The sequence below is a fragment of the Choloepus didactylus genome, chromosome 6 (genome assembly GCF_015220235.1).
Source record: "Choloepus didactylus isolate mChoDid1 chromosome 6, mChoDid1.pri, whole genome shotgun sequence".
NCBI lineage: Eukaryota > Metazoa > Chordata > Mammalia > Pilosa > Megalonychidae > Choloepus > Choloepus didactylus.
In genome coordinates, this window is record NC_051312.1 from 44,697,654 (window position 1) to 44,719,671 (window position 22,018).

The 22,018-nt window shown below is 36.8% G+C and overlaps 1 protein-coding gene across 1 annotated transcript in view; it reads right to left on the reverse strand.

Moving 5' to 3' along the window:
* Window positions 1-10,058: 10,058 nt before the first annotated feature.
* The window catches only part of PDHX (pyruvate dehydrogenase complex component X), a 108,154-nt gene continuing 96,194 nt past the window's right edge, over window positions 10,059-22,018 (reverse strand). The window contains 1 exon segment of the mRNA XM_037840059.1: window positions 10,059-13,272. Coding sequence (XP_037695987.1) covers window positions 13,014-13,272 — 259 coding nt within the window. The 3' untranslated portion in view covers window positions 10,059-13,013.

The window sequence follows — 22,018 nt, forward strand, 5'->3', positions numbered from 1 at the left end:
GAAGCTTTGTCCCTTGGGCTAAGAAATTTGATCTTTATCCTAAAGTTAAGAGGAGTTGCTGAAGGGGAGGCATACTAGCATTATAATACAGAAAATTTACTCTGGCATCACACATGAAAGGACAAAATTCCTGCTAAATTCATGAAAGTCAGTACATTCTGTGTCCCCATTTGCTTCATCTGACATTGCTTCTTGGCCCCAGTGATAGCAAAGAAAGCATGGGGAGATTCATTAAGACTTAGCACCAATTCACGGAGCCAATCTACTCCTTCAAGAGACTTACTGCAATGACCTTCTTCAGGCTGTCACAGAGCTGTGCTAGTTCTACTCTGTTCTGCAGAAGGCTAAAGGACAGTGATAATCCTGGAATCCTTCCTAGAACAGGATCTCTTTGCATAGAGTCATGAAATGAGAGCTCCAGATGGTACACAGTGATGTAAATGGCACTTATAGACAGGAAGATAGGTCCATTAGGAACCCCTAAACTCAACAAGATTCTATACCAGGAAAGTTGCTTGTCAATTACTACAAAAAGGTAACGTTAAGAATTTGTAATACTATCAGGTATCTAAGCTCACAGCACTGGGGCAACACAGAAGCTAAATAGAAAGAAATAAAGTGTCTCGGCACAAATTTGAGGTACTGGAAGATCAATAAAGCAAGTCACGTGTGTCTCTGTTTCTGATCTCTGTTCTCCATGCCCAAGAGCAGCTTGTCTGTCCTATTGTTAGATACTCCCCCTTTGAAATCAAGCATTCACAGAGCTTAAAGCTTTCAAATGGAAATATCATTACTTAAAAAGAAAAAAAAAAAGGTTCAAGTAGTGCCCAAATCATCTCCTATTGTCACATATCTGTCGCATATCTCATGTGCTCTAATGTACTTAAGGCTCATCCTAGGGACTTTGAAACTGCTCAGAAAGACAATTTGATTCCTAATGATCTCTGAAAAAGTTCTTTTATTTTTTTCTCTGGACATTGGCTTTTTTCTTTTTCCCATGAGAAACTTTGGGTCAAGCTAATAAATAAATAACAGAGTTTTATGGGTGCATGATACTTTATCTTTTATGTTTTCAAGCACATTGGCCTCCCTGCTCCATGACAATCCATGATTTTTTCCCTCACATAAATGTTTTATGAGAGATTGTTCAGGAATTTAAAAGAAAAGTTTAAAACTTTCACTTAAGCTAAGGTTCCTCAATTTTCATTAGTGACTTCATTGGTCAGGATGTGTTATAGGGACTACAAAAGCAGTTTCAAAATTACTGGCTCAGTCACGTTGCCTGCAAGTGACTCTAAGTACAGCGAAGGAAACAAAGAAAAAAAGGAAAAAGTTTTTGTGTTGGTACCGCTCTCAAATACACACTTATGATAGTCTGCAGACAGACACCCCCACCTGCCAATTTGGGTCACATTTCTGATTTCAGCTTTAATGAGACAAGTTCTAGAACTTTGTGCAATGAATATGAATGTAGGCTCAGTATTTTAAATGCAATAGTATATTTTTGCAAACATATATGTAAATGAGGATTTTGTGAGCACCATTTTAAAGTACCTATGAGGTATTTTCTAAGTAACTTTCTGTGGATCTTTTCATCAAGCAAAAGAACTTTTGAAAAAAGAATAACATTGTTTCCTGCTTCATGTGCGCTAACTTCAGGTTTTCTTGTATTAATTAAAAAAATGATGGGGGTTCATTTGTTGGGCATCAAGTTCCACACCAACAAGAGCCAATCAGGCTTTGCCCTTAAGCTCTACTAAACAATGACATTTGAAAAGGTGAGCGGTAGGCTATGGAGGAGGAAAATTTCCCCATGAGTCAGTAGCAGCCCCAGTGAAAGAGTTCGTGGTTCCAACTAACTAGTCCACAGCCTTTCATATCCAGTTCCGCTTTCTCAGTGGTCTCTAAGAGCCTAATTTCTGGTTAGGAACTGAGAAATTATGTTGATTTCCACATCTGTAGGACAGCAGCGGTGCTAGCCAAGATGCCCCATGTTAACAGTGGTAGAAAGGGTGCCTGAGTTCCAGGATCTCAAACATGCAAACTCTTTCGAATGTCAGTCCCCATTCCACTTGAGGTCCCAAAGGGATACATTAGGAGCAGAAAATAAGGACAGGCAAAGGAAGATGTATTGTTAGTGGGGTGCCTGCTTCAAACCCTGAGGTGGTGGCTCCTGATGAGGTGACCTGGACTACGCAAACTCCAGAGAATAGTTCCTAAACCTGGTCCCACATCAAAATCACCATTCTAAGCTTTGCCTCAGACTTGCCTCCAGGGTTGGGGCTGGGATTCTGTATTTTATAAAGCTTGGCCTATGTCTCTGTCCTGCTCATGCCACTGGCATTAAGGAACCGTTGACCGGGGTTTAAGGCCTAAGCCAGTGATGTGCTGAAGTTGGCTTGTACCAGCTCTCAAGAGCTGATTATTCAATTTTCAGGATTTTTTCAAGCTGGTTGTTAAACATAGCCATCATTAAAAGTGAAATTATATAAACTTGCAATTAAATAAATTATACTAAAAACAAAGATAATAAATACCCAAAGCTCATTTCCTAATCATTGACTGCATTTTACTATTATTTATGTTCTTGTACCTATAATGGTGGAAATACTCCCTTCCCAATTCTGCCTCCTGTGACATCAAGTGGGTGGCTTGAAATTGGTCATGATCAGTCTTTATACCACAGATTTCAGCAAACACTACAAAACCGGGCTTGGTTTATTATTTTGTTGATTGTCTCTAGACTTAAGAAGATGATGGAGAAAATGTCAATAATTGCAGATTAAACTTGAAGTGTCATGTCTGTAGTTGGTATATTGTGAATTGCACAAAAATCTGAGGGAATATTCTTCCAGTCTTTGAAAATTATCTGATTCAGTAAAGTTACTCTCTTCACTGCCAAACAAGTGAGCTCCAACATAAGTCTTTGTTGTTTTAACTTTCATCTTATTCTTTAACAAAAAGGGAAATATCAACCAACATTCATGCCGGGAACAATATTTATGCATCAACTGGCTATAGATGCAGGAGTTCTGCAAAATCAATGAAAGCATTTTTGAGGATCAATCAACTATTGATTTTACAAATCTCCTACAAATTTACAATAGAGTATTGTATATTCTATTATTTATGTGTAAATCATATATTTTATTTGTATATCTGTAAAATTTATAATAAACTTATGATGATTATACATGCACATACATATTTTCCCTTGGAGAGCCAATGTTTACTAGTGCACAACTGCCTGAGGTTAAGAACAAAAACAGGTTGAACAGCCTCCTTGGCATCTCTCCTGTAGGCCCACACCCTTATCTTAGCCCCTTAGTTTACCAATCTCCTGGGAAGAAAAGAAAAAACACAAAGACTTATACAATTAGACAAATCAAAAGGAAAAGAATTTTTCCTTAAGAACCAAAGCAAATAATTTAATCTGCCTATTCCAGGTATCCTAAGAAGACTGACTCCCAAGCAGGGGCAGCTTCAGGATGATCTGAACACATCTGCCATGTGGATGGAAAAAAAAAAAAAAAAGAGGACCCAGACCTAGCAGATGACAGCCTTGGCACCATGGCCTAAAAAATCCACCCCCCACCCCCACCCCTGGAATCCATATCCTTGGGGGCAGAGAAGTAGGGTAGAGCAGGGAACAGGAGCTTAGATCTTGCCAAATCTGGTAGGGGCACATCACACAAGGCTCAGGGAGCATTTCCACTTTCCAGGTAGAGTACACATGAACATCATGGCTTCTTATACATTTATTTAAAAATTATCACTGTTCGTGATTTAAAAATCTTTCTAAAAATGAAATAAGTTACAAGGCCGAGAAATTTAGAAATTTTAAGAATTCTGTTACTTGATAGTCTTATTGTTTGTTTGGTAACTAAGGGAAAAAAAAGCAGTGAAACTCTTTTTCTAAGGAAAAAAAAAGGCCAATCCTGTCTGTAACCAAATCAGCAGTTTGTCCTTATCCTTGAGTCCTTGTCTTTGTGCATATTCCATTTTTTTATAAATGTATATTATACAAAATAGTCTGTTCTTTATTTTTCACTAAATACACCATTTTGTTAGTCTTATCCCCCCCCACTTTCTCCCTAATGAGTTCTCACTTAAACAAAAGTGAAAGCCCACCCAATATCTGTTGTTAATTATCTGAGTACTGTGAGATAGAAACCTCAATTAAAGAGAATGTAATGCTTCATTTATGAAAAGAAAATTGGTACAAGTAAGAAAAAAGGGAATTTTCACATAAGATGCTTTTTGAATTCTTATTTATGGTACTGCAAAAAATACACCAAGACTTCTCAGGTCTCCAAATAAGAGGTGAGTCAATGCTAACCAGCATAAACATTCAAATGCCCACCCACTGTGAAGGGGAAACTGGCCTCAGAACATTTTACAAAAAGCACAATGCTATGAGCTAGTCTTAAACAAATGATAACACTTAATCAGTGCATTCTTGAAACCTAGGCATAAAACTGCTCCCCTAATCCCTTAAAAAAGGAATGTGTTTGGTAAAGGTCAGACTGACACATTTAAGGGGTTAGGAGGGGGGTGAGTGGGAGAAACCCATGTAGTCTGGCATTTCACAAGGTGTGAGCCTCGTATTGATATTTTACAAATTAATAATTGTGTTGGTGATAGTGAGGATGAGGTGTGGAGAAACGATACATTTTAAACAAAAACACATCTAAGACATTTGCAAAACAATCTGTGAAAAATCAAGGAGATATTTCTACCTACCAACCTCCGGTATATGCATAGAAAGAACATGTACTTTCAACCACAAGGACATTTATTAAGCTGATATTTTCCATAACTTGTTATCACAGAGCAAAACTAAAGAACTCTTTGGTCAACATCCAATAACTTGCCCTCTAAATAAGAACTTCAAGGTGGTGTTTCTCTGTTAGGCCCTTAATTATTAATCCACACCCAGCTATCACCTGTTCATGAATCAGAAGGAATAAGTCATTCATTAATGCTACCCAAGAGGAAACCAAATGTCAGATTCCTGGGGTTTTAGCCACAGACTTATTTCTACATATGTGCAATTCCTATAGGAGATGCTAACAAGAAGTTCAACAAGCTGTTTTCACTATATCAACAGAGAGGCATTTCCCCAACTCATAAAAGCCTTTTTAATGTACCAGTCCAAACTTTAGAATTTCCTTATAAACTGATGTTTTTAAAAGAGGAATCTCATATGAGCCTCTGGAGCCAGACTGCCTGGCCTCGAATCCTGTTATTGCTACTTGCTAGCGGTGTAATTTTAAGACAAGTTACTTAATGTGTCTTCTATTAAATACTGATAAGACTAAAATCTACCTCACTGGGTTGTTGTGAGGATTTAATGAGTTAATTATACATATAAAGCATTCAGAACAATGCCTGGAACATAGTAAGTTAGCTATTCATATCATTATAATTGCATTTCCTCGGTCAGCATATGTATAGCTTGCAGGAAAGATCTGTGGTCTACTCAATAAGAACAAAGTAGGTAATAGGTATGTAGAAAAATTATACTGAAATCTCTACTTAGAAAATAGAACTCTTGCAGAGAATTTCCCAAATGATAGTTTTGTTTTAACAACAATTTATGTTTCATTTTACCAGTTTCATTTTAAAAAATTTTTAATGAAGCTATTCCTCCCAATATTTTCCAAAGTACTGTTGACTCATTTAGGAGATGAGAAAAAACAAAAGCCCTGTACTCAACTGAATATGAAGTTTCCATTTTGCCCAATTTGTAGGCTCAGCTTATATACCCTCAGTTTAATGGAACAATGACTTTAAGCATTCTCTGAAAAATGGCTAAAATTTACATTTTCTAAAAGGAGGGTGTGGTGGTTTGAAACTGTTATGGACTCCAGAAGGGCCAAGATTTTTTAATCTAATCTTGTTGGGTGAAAACTTTTGATTGTTTTAGTGGAGATGTGACTCACCCAACTATGGGTGAGACCTTTGATTAGTTATTTATTTCCTTGGAGATGTGACCCTGCCCATTCTGGGTGGATCTTAATTAGATCACTGGAGTCCTTTAAGAGAGCTCACGGAAACATGGAGCTCAGAGAAGCTGAGCAACACATTTTGAAGAGAAGCTAAGATACGTAATTCAGAGTCTGCCCCTAGGAGAAGCTAAGAGCCAACACAGACCCAGATGCTTGGAGATGCAGACAGAAAGACACTTGGAGATGTTAAGCTAAGAGGTGAAGCCCAGAGCATTCTCTGGAGAAACTATGAAAAGCTAAGAAAGACAGAAGCCCAGAGACATTTTAGAGAAAGTCATTTTTGAAATGCAACCCAGGAGCAAACTACCAGCAGATGTCAGCGTCATGCCTTCCCAGCTGTCAGAGGTGTTCCAGATGCCATCGGACATTCTTCAGTGAAGGTATCCTTGTGTTGATGCCTTAGTTTGGATACTTTCATGGCCTTAGCACTGTAAATTTGTAACCTAATAAATCCCTTTTATAAAAGCCAATCTGTTTCTGGTATTTTGCTTAAAGGCAGCTCTAGAAAACCAGAGACGATGACAGTTTACTCTCAGTAGCAGAATGCTCTATCAAATTTAGCATCCATTCTCATACTTGTAAGGTTGTATCAAACCATTAAAAGTATAAAAAGGATACCTGGAAAGTCATCATGATATTCTGATTAGTATTTAATTAACAGGTTAAGACAAATTCTGATTAATATTTAATAGGTTAAGACAAAATACACTCTTACTGATCAAATAATTGTAAATAACTTGTTTCAAAATGAAATGTCCACAAGTAGCATATTACGGTTAGTAAATTATCAAATTTAACCATGGGAGCTTTGTAACAGGTGAGGAGTTATATGAGCAAATAAAAGTTGGCCTCCCTATCTCAAAGGTTCATTCTGAACTAATAGAATTTAAAGCACACACTAACTTGCTATTTAGCATTAAAACTACTGAATGCTAAAAATAAAGCTTGACTTTCACCTGCTCCTATAGTTTTGCTGAGCTAGCTGTAGAGCCCAAAGATGCTTACGAATCTCTGAAAATGAATTTAAAAGATGATTCTTGAGAAGCAAATCAATAGACATGAAGATAAAGTAGCTGCCCTGGCAAATGACTTATTCCTCTGACATGCATTTGCACACGTAAGACACCTTGAAAAAGGTAGGGATGGAGAAGAGGTAAGAGGATAGGGGAATTACAATATACTTCAATTAAACCAAAAAAAATGAGAGTTTACCCCTAAATTAACCTATATCTCTTTAGGAATAATGACCTGGCAAAAAATATTTTCTTTGCAAGTAACAGGGAGTCAAGCTTTCTCTGTCCAAGTAACTCCCCATGTAAGTAGCTTTCCTATCAACTAAAGTTTTCTAAGCTTTGTTGGAATTAAATAGTGATACTTACAGGTACTGAGACAAGATCTTGGAAAACGAACTGCTAAGATTGTACATTTAGGTACTAAATATTTGGCTACTGAAATGAGAGCAACCAGAAACAAAAGATAGTTTATATAACCAGTAAACAACAGATTCAAGTGTTACCTCCTCTGTGAGGTCTATCAACCCAGGTCCTATGTACATAACTAAGATTCTAGAATTTACTGAGCTGCACTTGGATCCTTAAATATCATTTATCTACAGTTTAAGCTGATTGAAGGTAAGGGCTGTTAGCTATGAATTCTTAGTGCCAATACACCGTAGATACAATTGTTCAATGATGTTTTTCAACCCTTTACGTTTGTTTCACATTTTGATAAATGTCTCATGCAAAACAAATCAGGTAATTTATCTGAAATATTTTCAAAATAGTATCTGTAAACTAGATAGATTTATATTCACAAAGCAGGTATAACATAGACCTCTATGCCTTTCTAAGCTGTTTACCATTCGGTATTATTCCAAACTAGGCGTAGATTCCACTTTACTTCCCCCAGCCTTTCCTGGTTGCACTGTTGTGCCAGTTATCAATTTACTGCCTCTCAACAGCAACTTTACCCTTCAATACCTGCTCTATGAATGAATGTGATTCTTTTAAGCAGTTTTCCTTCACCGTGAGCACAATGTTAAAACCTACCTGCTCAGCTGAAGGCGCTGGAGGGATACCACTAGTTGCAGCTGCTGCATACGTGGTCAACACGTGTGAAGATATCCAGTGGTGCTTCCCTGCAGCCATGTGCCCACAATGGCAGGCTCAGTTTGGCCTGGTGACAGCCTTCTCATGGCCCAACACAGACTCCATGTTCTCCAGGCCTCCCCTCACAGTGGCGCCAACCCCTTCAGCACACCTGGCCACGGCTCGCCTGCACCCTGGAGGGTTGCTTCCTGGTTGCCTGGCATCTGTGGATAGCTCTGGCCAGGCAACCCAGTGCACTGTGCCACTCAGTGGGCTGCATCCATATATCCAATGGGGTCTGAAGCCCAGCCTTGGGGACCGGGAGTCTTTCAAGTTTATACGTTCTTGGATACTCTGTTATCCCAAGTATACCCTTTAGAACATTCTTTACATCATATCATAAACTCCCATCATAGTTTAATTCCTTTATATTCAACTGCTCCTGTTCAAATCACTGTGTGGTTTGTCTCTTGATTGGACCCTGACTGTCAACAGAGAGCCTGCAGGCTCTAAAATAAAAACCGAGATAACTACTTTTGGTTCTGAATTTTAATCAGATTCAAAGGTATTTAATAAAGGTAAAATTATATATCATGTGTTTTTGTTTTTTTTTTTAAATCTCCGGAGGTACTAAGTTCCTAATTTTTTTTAAGCTTCTATTTTTCTAAGTCTTGCATCCAGAGTTACAAGTTATAACAACTAACGTCAGCATTTCAGGTTAATAGTAGTTTGTCCATCATGAAAACAAAAATCCCTCCATACTTCCTTCCACACACTATTACCAGAGAACCACTCCAGAGGAAATATGAATTGATTAAAGAGAGGTTCTGTAGTAAACACATTCATGTTATTTATAAAGGACAAGACATTCAGTTATTTTGAGCGTAAAACACTTTCTTTTAATATAGAACTATCTCAGCTGCAGAATCACAACTTAGATAGCTATGTATTATGTAGTGAGCTTGAGCTTTGGTGCTTCTGGGCTGTGTGCATTTGGCCAAATTATATGATCTCTGAATCTGTTTCCTTACCATCACTGCAAGGCAGGATATACCTACCTTACAGAATTAGGAAGATTAAATTAGATAAGCAACCACTATAAGAATTTCCCTCTTGTTCTTTCATTTTAGAGATAAGAAAATTGAGGTTTTTGCCAAGAGTGCAGCAATTTATAAATAAAGCTGAAACTAGGATTAAAATAGTCTTGGTTTAAGTATGCAAACTTAGGAAACAAAGTATGTACTAAGTCCAATAGTTCTATTGGGAAGGATGGCAATTTATTAAGTAAGTACCATCCTACAGCTTTCTAATAAATGCCATTCCTTATCAGACTGATGATAAGCCTCATAAGAAGTATAAAATATGTGCAATTTATGTGATTATAAAAGTTTACACCTTACATTTATATAATACTTTATGATTTATAAAGTGCTATGATTTGATCACAACCTTGTCTTTAAAAGACCTATCTTATTAAAAGAATATCTTATAAAAAGAATTTTATAAACTAAGACATTTCAGAAAAATAAATTATTTTAGGTGAGGAAAAAGCTAATCATGATTAATTACTGACTTTGTTAATAATTTTTCAGCTTTTGATCAAAGCCCAAGTTTCCCTTAATTGTATATATCATATACAGTAGAGGTTAAATTAGAGGTTTAAAAAATACTTATTTTCTCAGGAAGAAAAAGGCTGCTTGGACTTGTTGAAAAGAATACAGACATGATAAAATAAGATAATAAATTCTGTAGGACCAAAGAAAGAAAAGACTGCTATGAATAGAGGTGGATAATCACTTCAAAATACATATTTATACCTTATTATTATAACTAAATGGTGTGCTCAATATTATAAGCCTAAACAAACCATACCTTTCCTCTAGCCTGCCTGTCCTCATCTTCCAAATCCAATGAAGATACTAGAAAATAAATGGGAAAAAAAAAAAAAAACCCACAAAACTACTTAAACAATTTTATTGGAAGACTTACTTTTTCCATTTCAAACAAAGTTTAAGTGGCTTCTGAAATATACCACCTGCTGTAAGTACCATACTAGAATCATAATCCTTGGAAATTACATCAATGCTGCTTCATTTCCTGACTATACACATGCACCCACTCCATATACTCACAATACACCATAGCATGCTAACAGGTCTAATACTCCCCATTCTCTCCCTTCTCAAAGCCAGTGACCTAATGCCAGTTCTAATTAACTCATGCTTTCGTTGCAGCAAAAGCTTCCAGCTGGTTCTGGCTGACTCTAGTCCTCTCCCTGCTTTGATCTACCGTGTATACTGTGGTCAGACTCATAGTAACATAATTCTGTATCGTTACTTCCTTTTTTAAAAATCAACAAAAGTTCCTTATTAATAATATCTTATTTAAATTAATGGTTAATTCTTACCTTACTTGGTTCTTTCATTTCTTCACTTTACCTGAGACAAAGTCCAATATAATATAATTTGCAATGAAGACAAGTTTTTCTTGAAAACTAAGATCAAATGCCATCTTTATTTTTCTCCCACTCTCTATAGAATATTAACTCATAGCATCACCTATCTCATGAAAAGGTTAGGAAACCAGGTTTACTTTGAGCACAATTTCCATATATGGCCTTCATATATGAATTAAGTCCCAAAATACATAAACAAAAAAAATTAAGTTCTATTTGGCATTATATATAAAATATCTATAATAGCATTTATTAATATATTAGTAAATGTTTCACACAAAGGAGTCTGGCCAGCAGCATACTGATGATTTTAATCTAGCACAAAATTCTTAGTGAGCAAGCTGGGTCTGTAAATGTTAACTAAAAATTTCAAACAGAAGGATTGCAGGGTCTTTCAGACTTATAAAATTCCCTGTTTTACAGTCACTCAGCATGCTACCTATTAATGCTACAAATAAATTAGCAGCATGATGTGGAAAGGAGAATGCAACACAATCCATTTGTTATAGTGATCCTAGCCACATATGCCATACTCTATTCTCAAATGAGTTATTCTCTGACCTCATGTTGCAATATAATTACTTTTAGAAATGACAATTTTCTTACATAAATCTAATCAGTTCAGAAATGCTAAAAAAAAATGTTTCTAGTCAGAATGAACAAGCATACGTATTTAAAAGCTGTAGAAAAAGTCAAACCATAAGAAGCAATTTATTACACCAAAAATCTGGTTGTGGTGGCTATAAGGAATTAAAATGTCTTAAATTCATATAGCATTTCTCCTGTGCAGGTAGACTGGGGTGGGTATCAACTCCCATTTCACCTACAGGGAATCCCATGCACTATTTATATAATATAGTTCATGGAAAATAGCACTCCAAGCCATGCTTGATTACTTGGGGAAAAAAAAGAGAAAAAGCAAATAATTTCAGTTAAAACTAACCTTGAAAATGACATAACTTGTAAGTTATTTTGAAAATAGCATTTGTTTACAATTTTCGGAAGTATTAATGTAATATGATCAAAGTTTTGAAAACTATTTTTAATAGAGTGTTAAAACCGAGTAATTAGGTAAGCATCTTCTTAACAAGTGATATATTAGAGCTCTAATTATTTTAGAAGGTTCTCTTGTTAGGACTTAAGAAGTTCATCATGTCTTATCATACAATTTGTACCACATACTCTTTCTTTTGGTGATTCATACTCGCAGATACTAACATGAGCTTTCTGTGACTGGTTAACTAAACTGATTACCATGCAATGCAAGCACATTTATCTTACCATTTGTAGTAACTTCCCAAAAGAGAAATAAGCTCTTCTAACCTTTATAATGATTAGTGAAAAATTCATATTATCGATGGAATAAAAAGGATTGCTCTAACCTGCTCTGCCTTATAAGGGTTTTCTTCCACTCTGTCTCCAAAATTTTACCTTCCCTATCAGCTTCTCTCCTAATGTCATAGTAATTTTATAAATTACTCCTTTCCTCCTATGGAATACCTTTTAAGCTGATCCAGAGGGATTATTCATCTACAAGTTTCTCTTAACTTCTGGGTGCTAACATTTAAGATGCAGTATTTTACATTTTCTCACATTTTATTTGCACAATACAAACTGATTAAAATGCACCAAGAAACAATATTTTGTGTTTAAATCAACAATAAGTTAAAATGTTTCCGCAGGGTGATTTACACATTAAAATATATTCCACTTCAGCATGAAGGGTGAAGAATTTATATCTGAAAGTTTAGATACTCTAACTATAGTTTTCCACTCAAACACAAACAACTTTTTTGGTCTCTCTTTCTCTCCACTTTTGTTCTTTTATTCTTCATCTTCAGAAGTTCACAGTGTTATGGAAATGAAAAATATGATGACAGAAAATTACTCTAAATATATGGCTTTATATACATAAAAAATTCAATAATGTTGCCACAACCCCTAATACAATGTAATTCTTATTATTTATTTACTGTTTTCCAGAATAAACTTATTTACATATTAAATTGTTCAAGTAAATCTAGAGGAGTGCTTGTAAAAGTGAGGTCCCACTGCTAAGATTAATGGACATCTCTTTCAAGACTACCTCTAACTTCACCATAATTAGGTTAGTGTTTTAACAATTTTTTTGATTTTAACAATTAACCATATATTCTCAAATAGTCTAAAACTCTCAAACGAACCAAAAATATTTGATTTATAGATACCCTTTTGTATAGCACCAGAGGTTAAAAGATGGATCTGTCCAACAAAATGTTCTCCATCTTTATTAGTTATCCTTTTCATTTACTTCTGTAACACTAAATCCAATGAAGACAACTTGGGCCAAACTCTTTCACCTTAAATAAACATTTTATATTTTTCATACTTACATATCCTAATTACTTTGCTATAGTGTATGTTTCTTGGTAACATTTAAAAAATTAACTGAACCAAAGACCAACTTCTTATCTTTGAAGACTAGGCAAGTCGGATAGGATTCTCTAGGTTTGCTTTAAAACGTTCAAGAAACCTGGTAGCCAGTTCATCATCTACCACTCGGCTGTCACTGGACATTGTGACGGTTATAAGTTGATGCTGCTGCAGTTTGGCATTCCCCTCTTCATCCTGAGTAAGCTTCAGCACAGGCCGGAATCTCCCAACAGCCAAAATGCAGGCCTGAGGAGGGTTGATAACTGCAGTAAATTCATCGATGCCAAACATCCCCAAGTTGGAAATACTAAGGAAAAAAAAAAAGCAGTTCTGAAGGTGGCAAGGTTTTAAAGTAACCTCTGAAGCATACATTTTCACTTTATTAGAAAACTGTGCTAATGAACCTTAAGTCAACTTATTCAAATACCAAAGAACATGTGCCAACACACATACAAATATTTTATCTACTATCAAACATTTATTCAGCATTGAACTGGAGGTCCTAGTCAGTGGAATTGGCAAGAGAAAGAAATGCAAGATTATAAATGTTGTAAAAAAGACATAAAATTCTCAGTATCCACAGATGAATGACTATGTACTTAGAAAATCTGGGATTCAACAGATAAACTAGTAAAATTAATAAATAAATTTAGCTAGGCCATTAAATAAAAAGTCAATATAAAAATCCATTTTATATCTCTATACAAGTTGCAGTAATCAGGAAATGAAATTTAAAGAAGACAATACCATTTATAATAATATCAAAACACAAATATCAAGGAATAAAACTAATGAAACAGAAAGTTACAAAACTAACAGCAAGAAATTAAAAGAACTAAATAAACAATGGTTTATACTATGTTCACTGATTGAATACTTGAGTCCATAAAGATGTCAATTCTCAAACAGATCAACAGACTTAATACAATTCTAATAAAAATCTCAGCAGGTTTCTGTGTGTGGGTGTGTGTGTATGAGTGAAAAACGATAAAGTTGATTCTAAAATTTATTTGGAAATACAAAGAACCAAGAATAGAGAAGACAATCTTGAAAAGTGAACAAACTGGAAGTTTTTGATTACCAGATATCAAAAGTTACAGCATGGTGTTACTGGAGCAAGGGATAGACAAACAGACCAATAGAAAAGAAGAGAGAACACAGAAACAGACCAATGCATATATGGTCACCACAGTGCTATGGAGAAGAGGTAATCATTTCAATAAATGACGCTTGGTCAATTTAAAACCATATAGGAGCCGGAAGTAGCTAAGAAACAAGTGCGACATCCTTTCCCCTACAAAGGTTGCTTTGAGCTAAGTTAAAGCATTAACCCAAAATTCTACCCAAACCCATACCATTTTTTTTTTTTTTTTTAATTAAAAATAAAGCCAGGAATGTCAGACCCCAGAAAAAGAGTCTAACATATAGAAGGATGTCTGATCCAGGGGCCCTGCTGCTTATCTCATAGATACCAGGTGCACCATAAACTATGGGTTGAAGGCTGTTTTAGAAATCCCAATCACAGTGGTGCCTAGACCCCAGGGGGCAGACAAGGGAAGATTAGGAGTAGTGTGATAAAACCCTAGTAACCAGTCAGCAGAAACTGATAAGCACTCACCCAGTCGAGGCCCAGAACACACTCAGCAGGACCCTCCCCCCCCAACACCCAACGTGGGTTTTTCCTTTAAAAAATGCAGCTCTCAGATAGAGGGCCAGAGCCATTTTCCCTTTCTTTCTTTTCTGATGGCTCCCACCTGCTTTCCTTCTGCTTTTCTTCCTCTAATAAACCTTAAATTCTCTACTTAAACCATGAAAAAACAAACAAACAAACAAACAAAAAAACCATATGGGGAAAAAAAGAGAACCCTGACCCAATTTCAGATTGCTTGTGATATCAATATAAAAGGTAAAGTTAAAAAGTTTCTAGAAGATAAAACAGAAGAATACCATCATGCACTTGGGAGAGGAAAACATTCTTAAACAGAAAAAAATTACACCAACTGTAAAGAAAAACACTGATAAACTGACTTCATTAAAACTCAGAACTTCTGTTCATTAAAACACATGATCAAGAGAGGCCCAAAGGTAAGCTGCAGAGTGGGAAAAGATACTTGAAATAACATATATCCTTCAAGGAATGTGTCTCCAGAAAAAAACAAAAATTCCCACAGATCAATAAGAAAAAAGATAAATAATCCAATTTAAAAATGGAGCAAGACTTCAATAGTTACTTCATATCTTAGGCATTACCAGATACTCACTGATAAACAATTGAAAAGGTAATCAACATTAATTTGCATTTTCTTGACCACAAAGAGAACCAATACACACCTACAAGAATGACTAACATTTACAAACCTATCATTACTATGTGTTGGTGAGAATGAGGAGCAAAGGGAATTCTCACACTGTTAATGTTAGTGTAAATTCTTATAGCCACCTTGGAACACTGGCAGTAATCATTAAAGTTTTTAACCTAGCAATTCTACTTTTAGGTCTATACAACAGAACTATGTACATAGATTCATGTATTATTTGTAATAACACTGTGCCAGTTTGAGTATATTGTGTCCCCCAAACACCATTGTCTTTGGTGTGGTCTTCTGTGGGTGGACGTTGTCAGTGTTGATTAATTTCTTTGGGTGTTTCTTTGGAGTGCGCCCCACCCAGCTGTGGGTGATGATTCTGGTTGGATGGTTTCCATGGAGTGCTGGCCTGCCCACTGGGTGGGCCTTGATCAGTGGAGCCACATGGATGAGCTGATGGGCAGAGGGAGCTCAGTGCAGCTGTGAGTGATGTTTTCAAGAGAAGCTACAGCCAAGAGGGACACTTTGAAGAAATCACAGGAGCTGCAGATGAGAGATATTTTGAAGACGGCCGTTGAAAGCAGACTCTTGCTCCGGAGAAGCTAAGAGAGGACAAATACCCCAAGTGCAACTAAGAGTGACATTTTTGAGGAACTGCAGCCTAGAGAGGAACGTCCTGGGAGAAAGCCAATTTGAAACCAGAATTTTGGAGCAGACGCCAGCCACGTGCCTTCCCAGCTAACAGAGGTTTTCTGGACACCATCGGACATCCCCAGTGAAGGTACCCAATTGCTGATGTGTTACCTTGGACACTTTATGGCCTTAAGACTGTAACTGTGTAACCAAATAAACCCCCTTTTAAAAAAGCCAATCCATATCTGGTGTTTTGCATTCCGGTGGCATTAGCAAACTAGAACAAACACCAAACTGGAAACAATTCAAAGCCCATCAACAGTAAAATGGATGATGGTATATACAACAAAATACTATAGAAGGAAGATGATGGAGTAGGAGAGGCAAAACAGGCTTCTCCTCTGTGAAAGAAACTATAGAGAGGGGCTGGAGGATGCCCGGGACTGCAGTTTCAGGGTGTGACCAGCCACAGAGGGTTCCCCACAGAATGTGGAGGGGACGTGGACAAACACACGAGAGACAGCGGCTCCAGGCGTGGGGTGAGTTTATTTGGCTGGGTCTGCCTCTCAGGCCAGCAGTGGTGAGATGACCTCCAGGCAAGGGAGTGAGCAGCACGTCTCCACTTCCATGAACCTACCTAGGTTAGCTGGGGAGGTGATCTTCCACGGCTGGACGGCCAGGAGCTCTCGTGAGGGAACCTGGAAGGCAGCGTTTGCTCTCTCCCCATGGAAGTCCTGGGGGTTCATGTACAAGAGGCAGGAAAAGGAGAGCGCACTACACCAGTGCATCAGGAGCCCCTCCCACAAACCAGAGACTTGCAGGTGCACAGCAGGCAGGGAGCTCAGGGTCTACATCACTGCCCCAGAGCAGGCAGTCCCCATAGCACACAGAGACCCAGTGCAATGACTGGTTCCTAGCTGGATTGGATTCCACCCACCACACCCACCACACCAGAGAGGAGGAGGAAGACCAACCTGAGAGCACCACTTGCAGGTAGGATAGGGAAACTGCACTCCAGCAAGCTGTAGGCCAAGAGCACTACCTTCTGGTAGGATTGGGAAACTGCACTCCAGCAAGCCGTAGCTCTTCCAAATTACATATAAATGTTCAAATAATCCTGCATTTCCCAAAATAACCTTATCAAGACAAGCAAATGCCCTGAAGCCAACAGAAAATCACAAAGCATTTGAAAATCCAGAAGACATGGACAAGCCAAAGGAACAAATTAAAAAGCTAGAAGAGACACATAATTTGGAGCAATTGAAGAAGTACACACAAATCTCCAAAACTACTTCAACGAGATGGTTAAAAACATAAAGGGAATCAAGAAGACTCTAAAAGAGCATAAAGAAGAATTTGAAAGAGTAAATAAAAAAATAGCAGATCTTATGAAATAAAAGATACTGTGGATCAAATTAAAAATATACAAGAGACACAACAGCAAATTTGAAGAGGGAGAAGAAGAAGAATAGGTGAACTAGGAGACAAGCAATTGAATGTGAATGCACAAAGAACAAACGGTTGAAAAAAATTTGAAAAGGATCTCAGAGAAATGATGGACAACATGAAGCAAACAAATATAAGAATCATTGGTGTCCCAGAAGGAAAAGAGAAGGGTAGAGAGCTAGGAAAAGTGTTCCAACACATAGTTGGGGAAAACTTCACAAACCTTCTAAATGACATAAACTCCAAACAATAAATAAAAAAAAAACCCTACTTTGAGACATATACTGATTAGATTGTCAAATGCTGAAGAGAAGGAGAAAGTTCTGAAAGCAGCAAGAGAAAAGCAATTCACTACACACAAGGTAAACAATGTAAGACTAAGTACTGACTACTCAGCAGGCACCACAGAGGTGAGCAGGCAGTGGTATGGCATATTTAAAATTCTGAAAGAGAAAAACTGCCAGCCAAGAATTCTTTATCCAGCAAAGCTCTCCTTCAAAATTGAGGGAGAGCTTAAAATTTTCACAAATGCTGAGAGAATCTGTTAACAAGAGACCTGCTTTGCAAAAAATACCAAAGGGAGCTCTGCCAGCTAAGAAAAAATGGAGAGAGAGGTCTCGAGAAGGGCACAGAACTGAAGAGCGTAAGTAAGGGTAACTTAAAGGAAAAAAAGAGAGAGGGAATGAAGTAGATCGAACAACTAAAAACCAAAGGATAAGATGGCTGGTTCAAGAACTCCCTTCACAGTAAAAAATTTGAATGTGAATGGATAAAACTCTCCAATTAAAAGATACAGATTGGTAGAATGGATTAAAAAAGTATGACCTATCCATATGCTGTTTACAAGAAACTCATCTGAGATCCAGTGATACAAAGAGACAAAATGAAAGGATGGAAAAAAATATTTTATGCAAACTGTAACCAAAAGAAAGCTGGGGTGCCTATAATAATAGACAAAATAGACTTTAATTGCAAAGATGTCATAAGAGACAAAGAAGAACACTATATATTAATAAATAAATAAAACCAAAAGTTGGTTCTTTGAGAATGTCAACAAAATTGATAGACCCTTAGCTAGACTGACAAAGTCAAAAAGGGAGAAGACCCAAATAAACAGAATTAGAATGAGAAGGGGACAATTACTATGTACCCTGTAGAAATAAAAAAAAAAATCATAAGAGAATATTATGAAAAACTGCATGATAATAAGCTAGACAATTCAGAGGAAATGAATAATTTCCTGAAAACACATGAACAACCTAAACTGACCCAAGAAGAAATAGAAGACCTCAACAAACCAATCACAAGTAAAGAGATCCAATCAGTCATCAAAAGTCTACCTACAAATAAAAGCCCAGGGTCAGATGGCTTCACAGGGGAATTTTACCAAACTTTCCAAAAAGAATTGACACTATTCCTGCTCAAACTCCTTCAAAAAATTAAAGAAAAAGGAACACTGCCATACTCATTTTATGAAGCTCATACCACTCTGATACTGAAAACCAGATAAAGATATTACAAAAAAGGAAAACTATAGGCCAATTTCCCTAATGAATACAGATGAAAAATCCTAAACAAAATACTTGCAAATAGAATCCAAAGGCACATTAAAAGAATTATATACCACACCAAGTGGGGTTCATTCCTGGCATACAAAGGTAGTTCAACATAAGAAAATCAATTAATGAAATACAGCACATTAACAAACCAAAAGGGAAAAATCTAATGATCATCTCAATAGATGCTGAAAAAGCATTTGACAAAATTCAATATCCCTTTTTGATAAAAACACTTCAAAAGGTAGGAATTAGGGAACCTTCCTCAATATGATACAGGTCATATATGAAAAACCAACAGCCAGCATAGTACTCAACAGTGAGAGGCTGAAAGCCTTCCCCCTAAGATCGGGAATGAGACAAGGATGCTCAATGTCACTTCTATTATTCAATATTGTGCTAGAGGTTCTAGCCAGAGCAATTCGCCAAGACAAAGAAATAAAAGGTATCCAAATTGGAAAGGAAGAAGTAAAACTGTCATTATTTGCAGATGATATGATCTTATATTTAGAAAATCCTGAGAATTTGATGACAAAGCTACTTGAACTAATAAAAAATCAGCAGAGAAGCATGATATAAGATTAATGCACAGAAGTCAGTAATGACCTAACTGAAGAGGCAATCAAAAAAAAAAAAAAAACAAATCTATTCACAATAGCAACTCAAAAATCAAGTACCTAGGAATAAACTTAACCAAGGACATAAAAGACTCACAACATAAAATTACAAAACTTGCTTAAAAGAAATAAAAAAGGACCTAAACAGGTGAAAAATATTCCGTTGCTCATGGATAGGAAGACAAAACGTTAAGATATCAATTCTACCCAAAATGATCTTCAGATTCAATGCAATTCCAATCCAAATTCCAATAATCTACTTTGCAATATTGGAAAAAGCTAGTTATCAAATTTTATTTGAAAGGGAAAGGGGCCTCAATTGCCAAAACACATCCTAAAAAAGAATGAAAGTGGAGGACTTACACTTCCAGACTTTGAAGCCTACTATAAAGCCACAGTGATCAAAACAGCATGGTACTGGCACAATGGAATCGAATTGAGAGTTTGGAAATAGACCCCCAGATCAATGGTCGCCTGATTTTTGGTAAGGCCCCCAAATCCACTGAACTGGTACAGAACAGTCTCTTCAACAAATGGGTCTGGGAGAACTGCATGGCCATAACAAAAGAATGAAAGAGGACCCCTACTCACACCCTATACAAAAATTAATTCAAAGTGGATCGAAGCACCATACAACTCCTAGAAGATAAAGTAGGGAAACATCTTCAAGACCTAGTATTAGGAGGCCACATCTTAGACCTTCCATCCAAAGCACAAGCAACAAAAGAAAAAAAAATAGATAAATGGTGTGATGGTTAGGTTCATGTGTCAACTTAGCCAGGTGATGGTATCCAGATGTCCAGTCAAGCAAGCACTGGCCTAACTGTTACTGCAAGGACATGTGTGGCTGGTTAATGAACCAGAAGGCTGGTTTATTAAATCATCAGTCAATTGACTGCAGCTGTGACTGATTACATCAATGAAGGGCATGTCTTGTGCAATGAGAGAATTCAGTCAGCTGAATTTAATCCAATCAGTTGAAGACTTTTAAGCAAGACAGAGGACCTTCACTTCTTCTTTGGCTAACCAGTGAAGCGTTTCCTGTGGAGTTCATCTTTGTTCCTGAGAAGTTCATTGAACGCATTCATCAAAGTTGCCAGTTTGCTGTCTGAGGAGTTCATAGAACATCTTCATTGGAGTTGCCAGTTTGCTGCCTGCCCTACGGAATTTGGACTCATGCATCCCCACAGTTGCGTGAGACACTTTCATAAAATCTTATATTTATAGATATCTCTTGTTGATTCTGTTTCCCTAGAGAACCCTAACTAATACAAATGGGAATTCCTCAAAAACAGAAGCTTCTGTACCTCAAAGAAATCCGTCAAAAAGTTGAAGAGGCAGCCAACACAATGGCAGAAAATATATGGAAACCATGTATCTGATAAGAGACTGATGTCTTGCACATATAAAGAAATCCTACAACTCAATGACAATAGTACAAACAGTCCAATTATAAAATGGGCAAAAGATACGAAAACATATTTTTCCAAAGAGGAAATACAAATGGCTATAGAACACATGAAAAAATGTTCATCTTCACTAGATATTAGGGAATGCAAATCAAACCACCATGAAATACCATCTCACACCAATAAGAATGGCTACCATTAAACAAACAGGAAACAATAAATGCTGGAGAGGGATGTGGAGAAATTGGAACTCTTATTCACTGCTGGTGGAGTGTATAATGGTATAGTTGCTGTGGAAGACAGTTTAGTGGCTTCTCAGAAAACTAAATGCAGCAATTCCACTTCTTGGTATATACCCAGAAGATTTGAAAGCAGTGACACAAAGAGACATTTGTACACCAAAGTTTATAGCAGCACTGTTCACAATTGCAAAGAGATGGAAACAATCCAAGTGTCCTTCAACAGACAAGTGAATAAACAAAATGTGGTATATACAAACGATGTAATACTATGCAGCAGTAAGAAGGAACAAGGTCCTGAAACATATGGCAACATGGATGAAACTTGAACATACAATGTTGAATGAAATAAGACAGACAAAAAAGGAGAGACATTGTGTGTTACCACTTCTATGAACTCCCTGAACAATGTAAAATCAATGTCTTGTAATGTAATTATTGGGGACCTAGTGATAGATAGATGCTAGTGAGGGGGAATGATGATCTAATATGTTCGGATATGTTAATGATAGTGAATTCAAAGTATAGGAATGGATAGGGGTGATGACTGTTTGGTAATGGGATTGTAAGTATCAGAGTCGTACTGAAGGTGAATAGGATTGAAAGGGGTTGTTTAAAGGCATGTATCCCTCAGATCAGCACTACAAATATAGACAAGCACAGGGAGTTCACAACAGAACAGTATATGGGAAAAATCTACCTATAGCATACTAGGGATTATAATGAAGAGGAATAGCATACTAGTAGGGACAAATAATTAAGGGCTGAAAAGAACTAAGAGGTGTTTTGGGTTATGAGAATTGTTAAAAATGGAGAGTCATGAGGATTGTACAATTAAGTGATAATA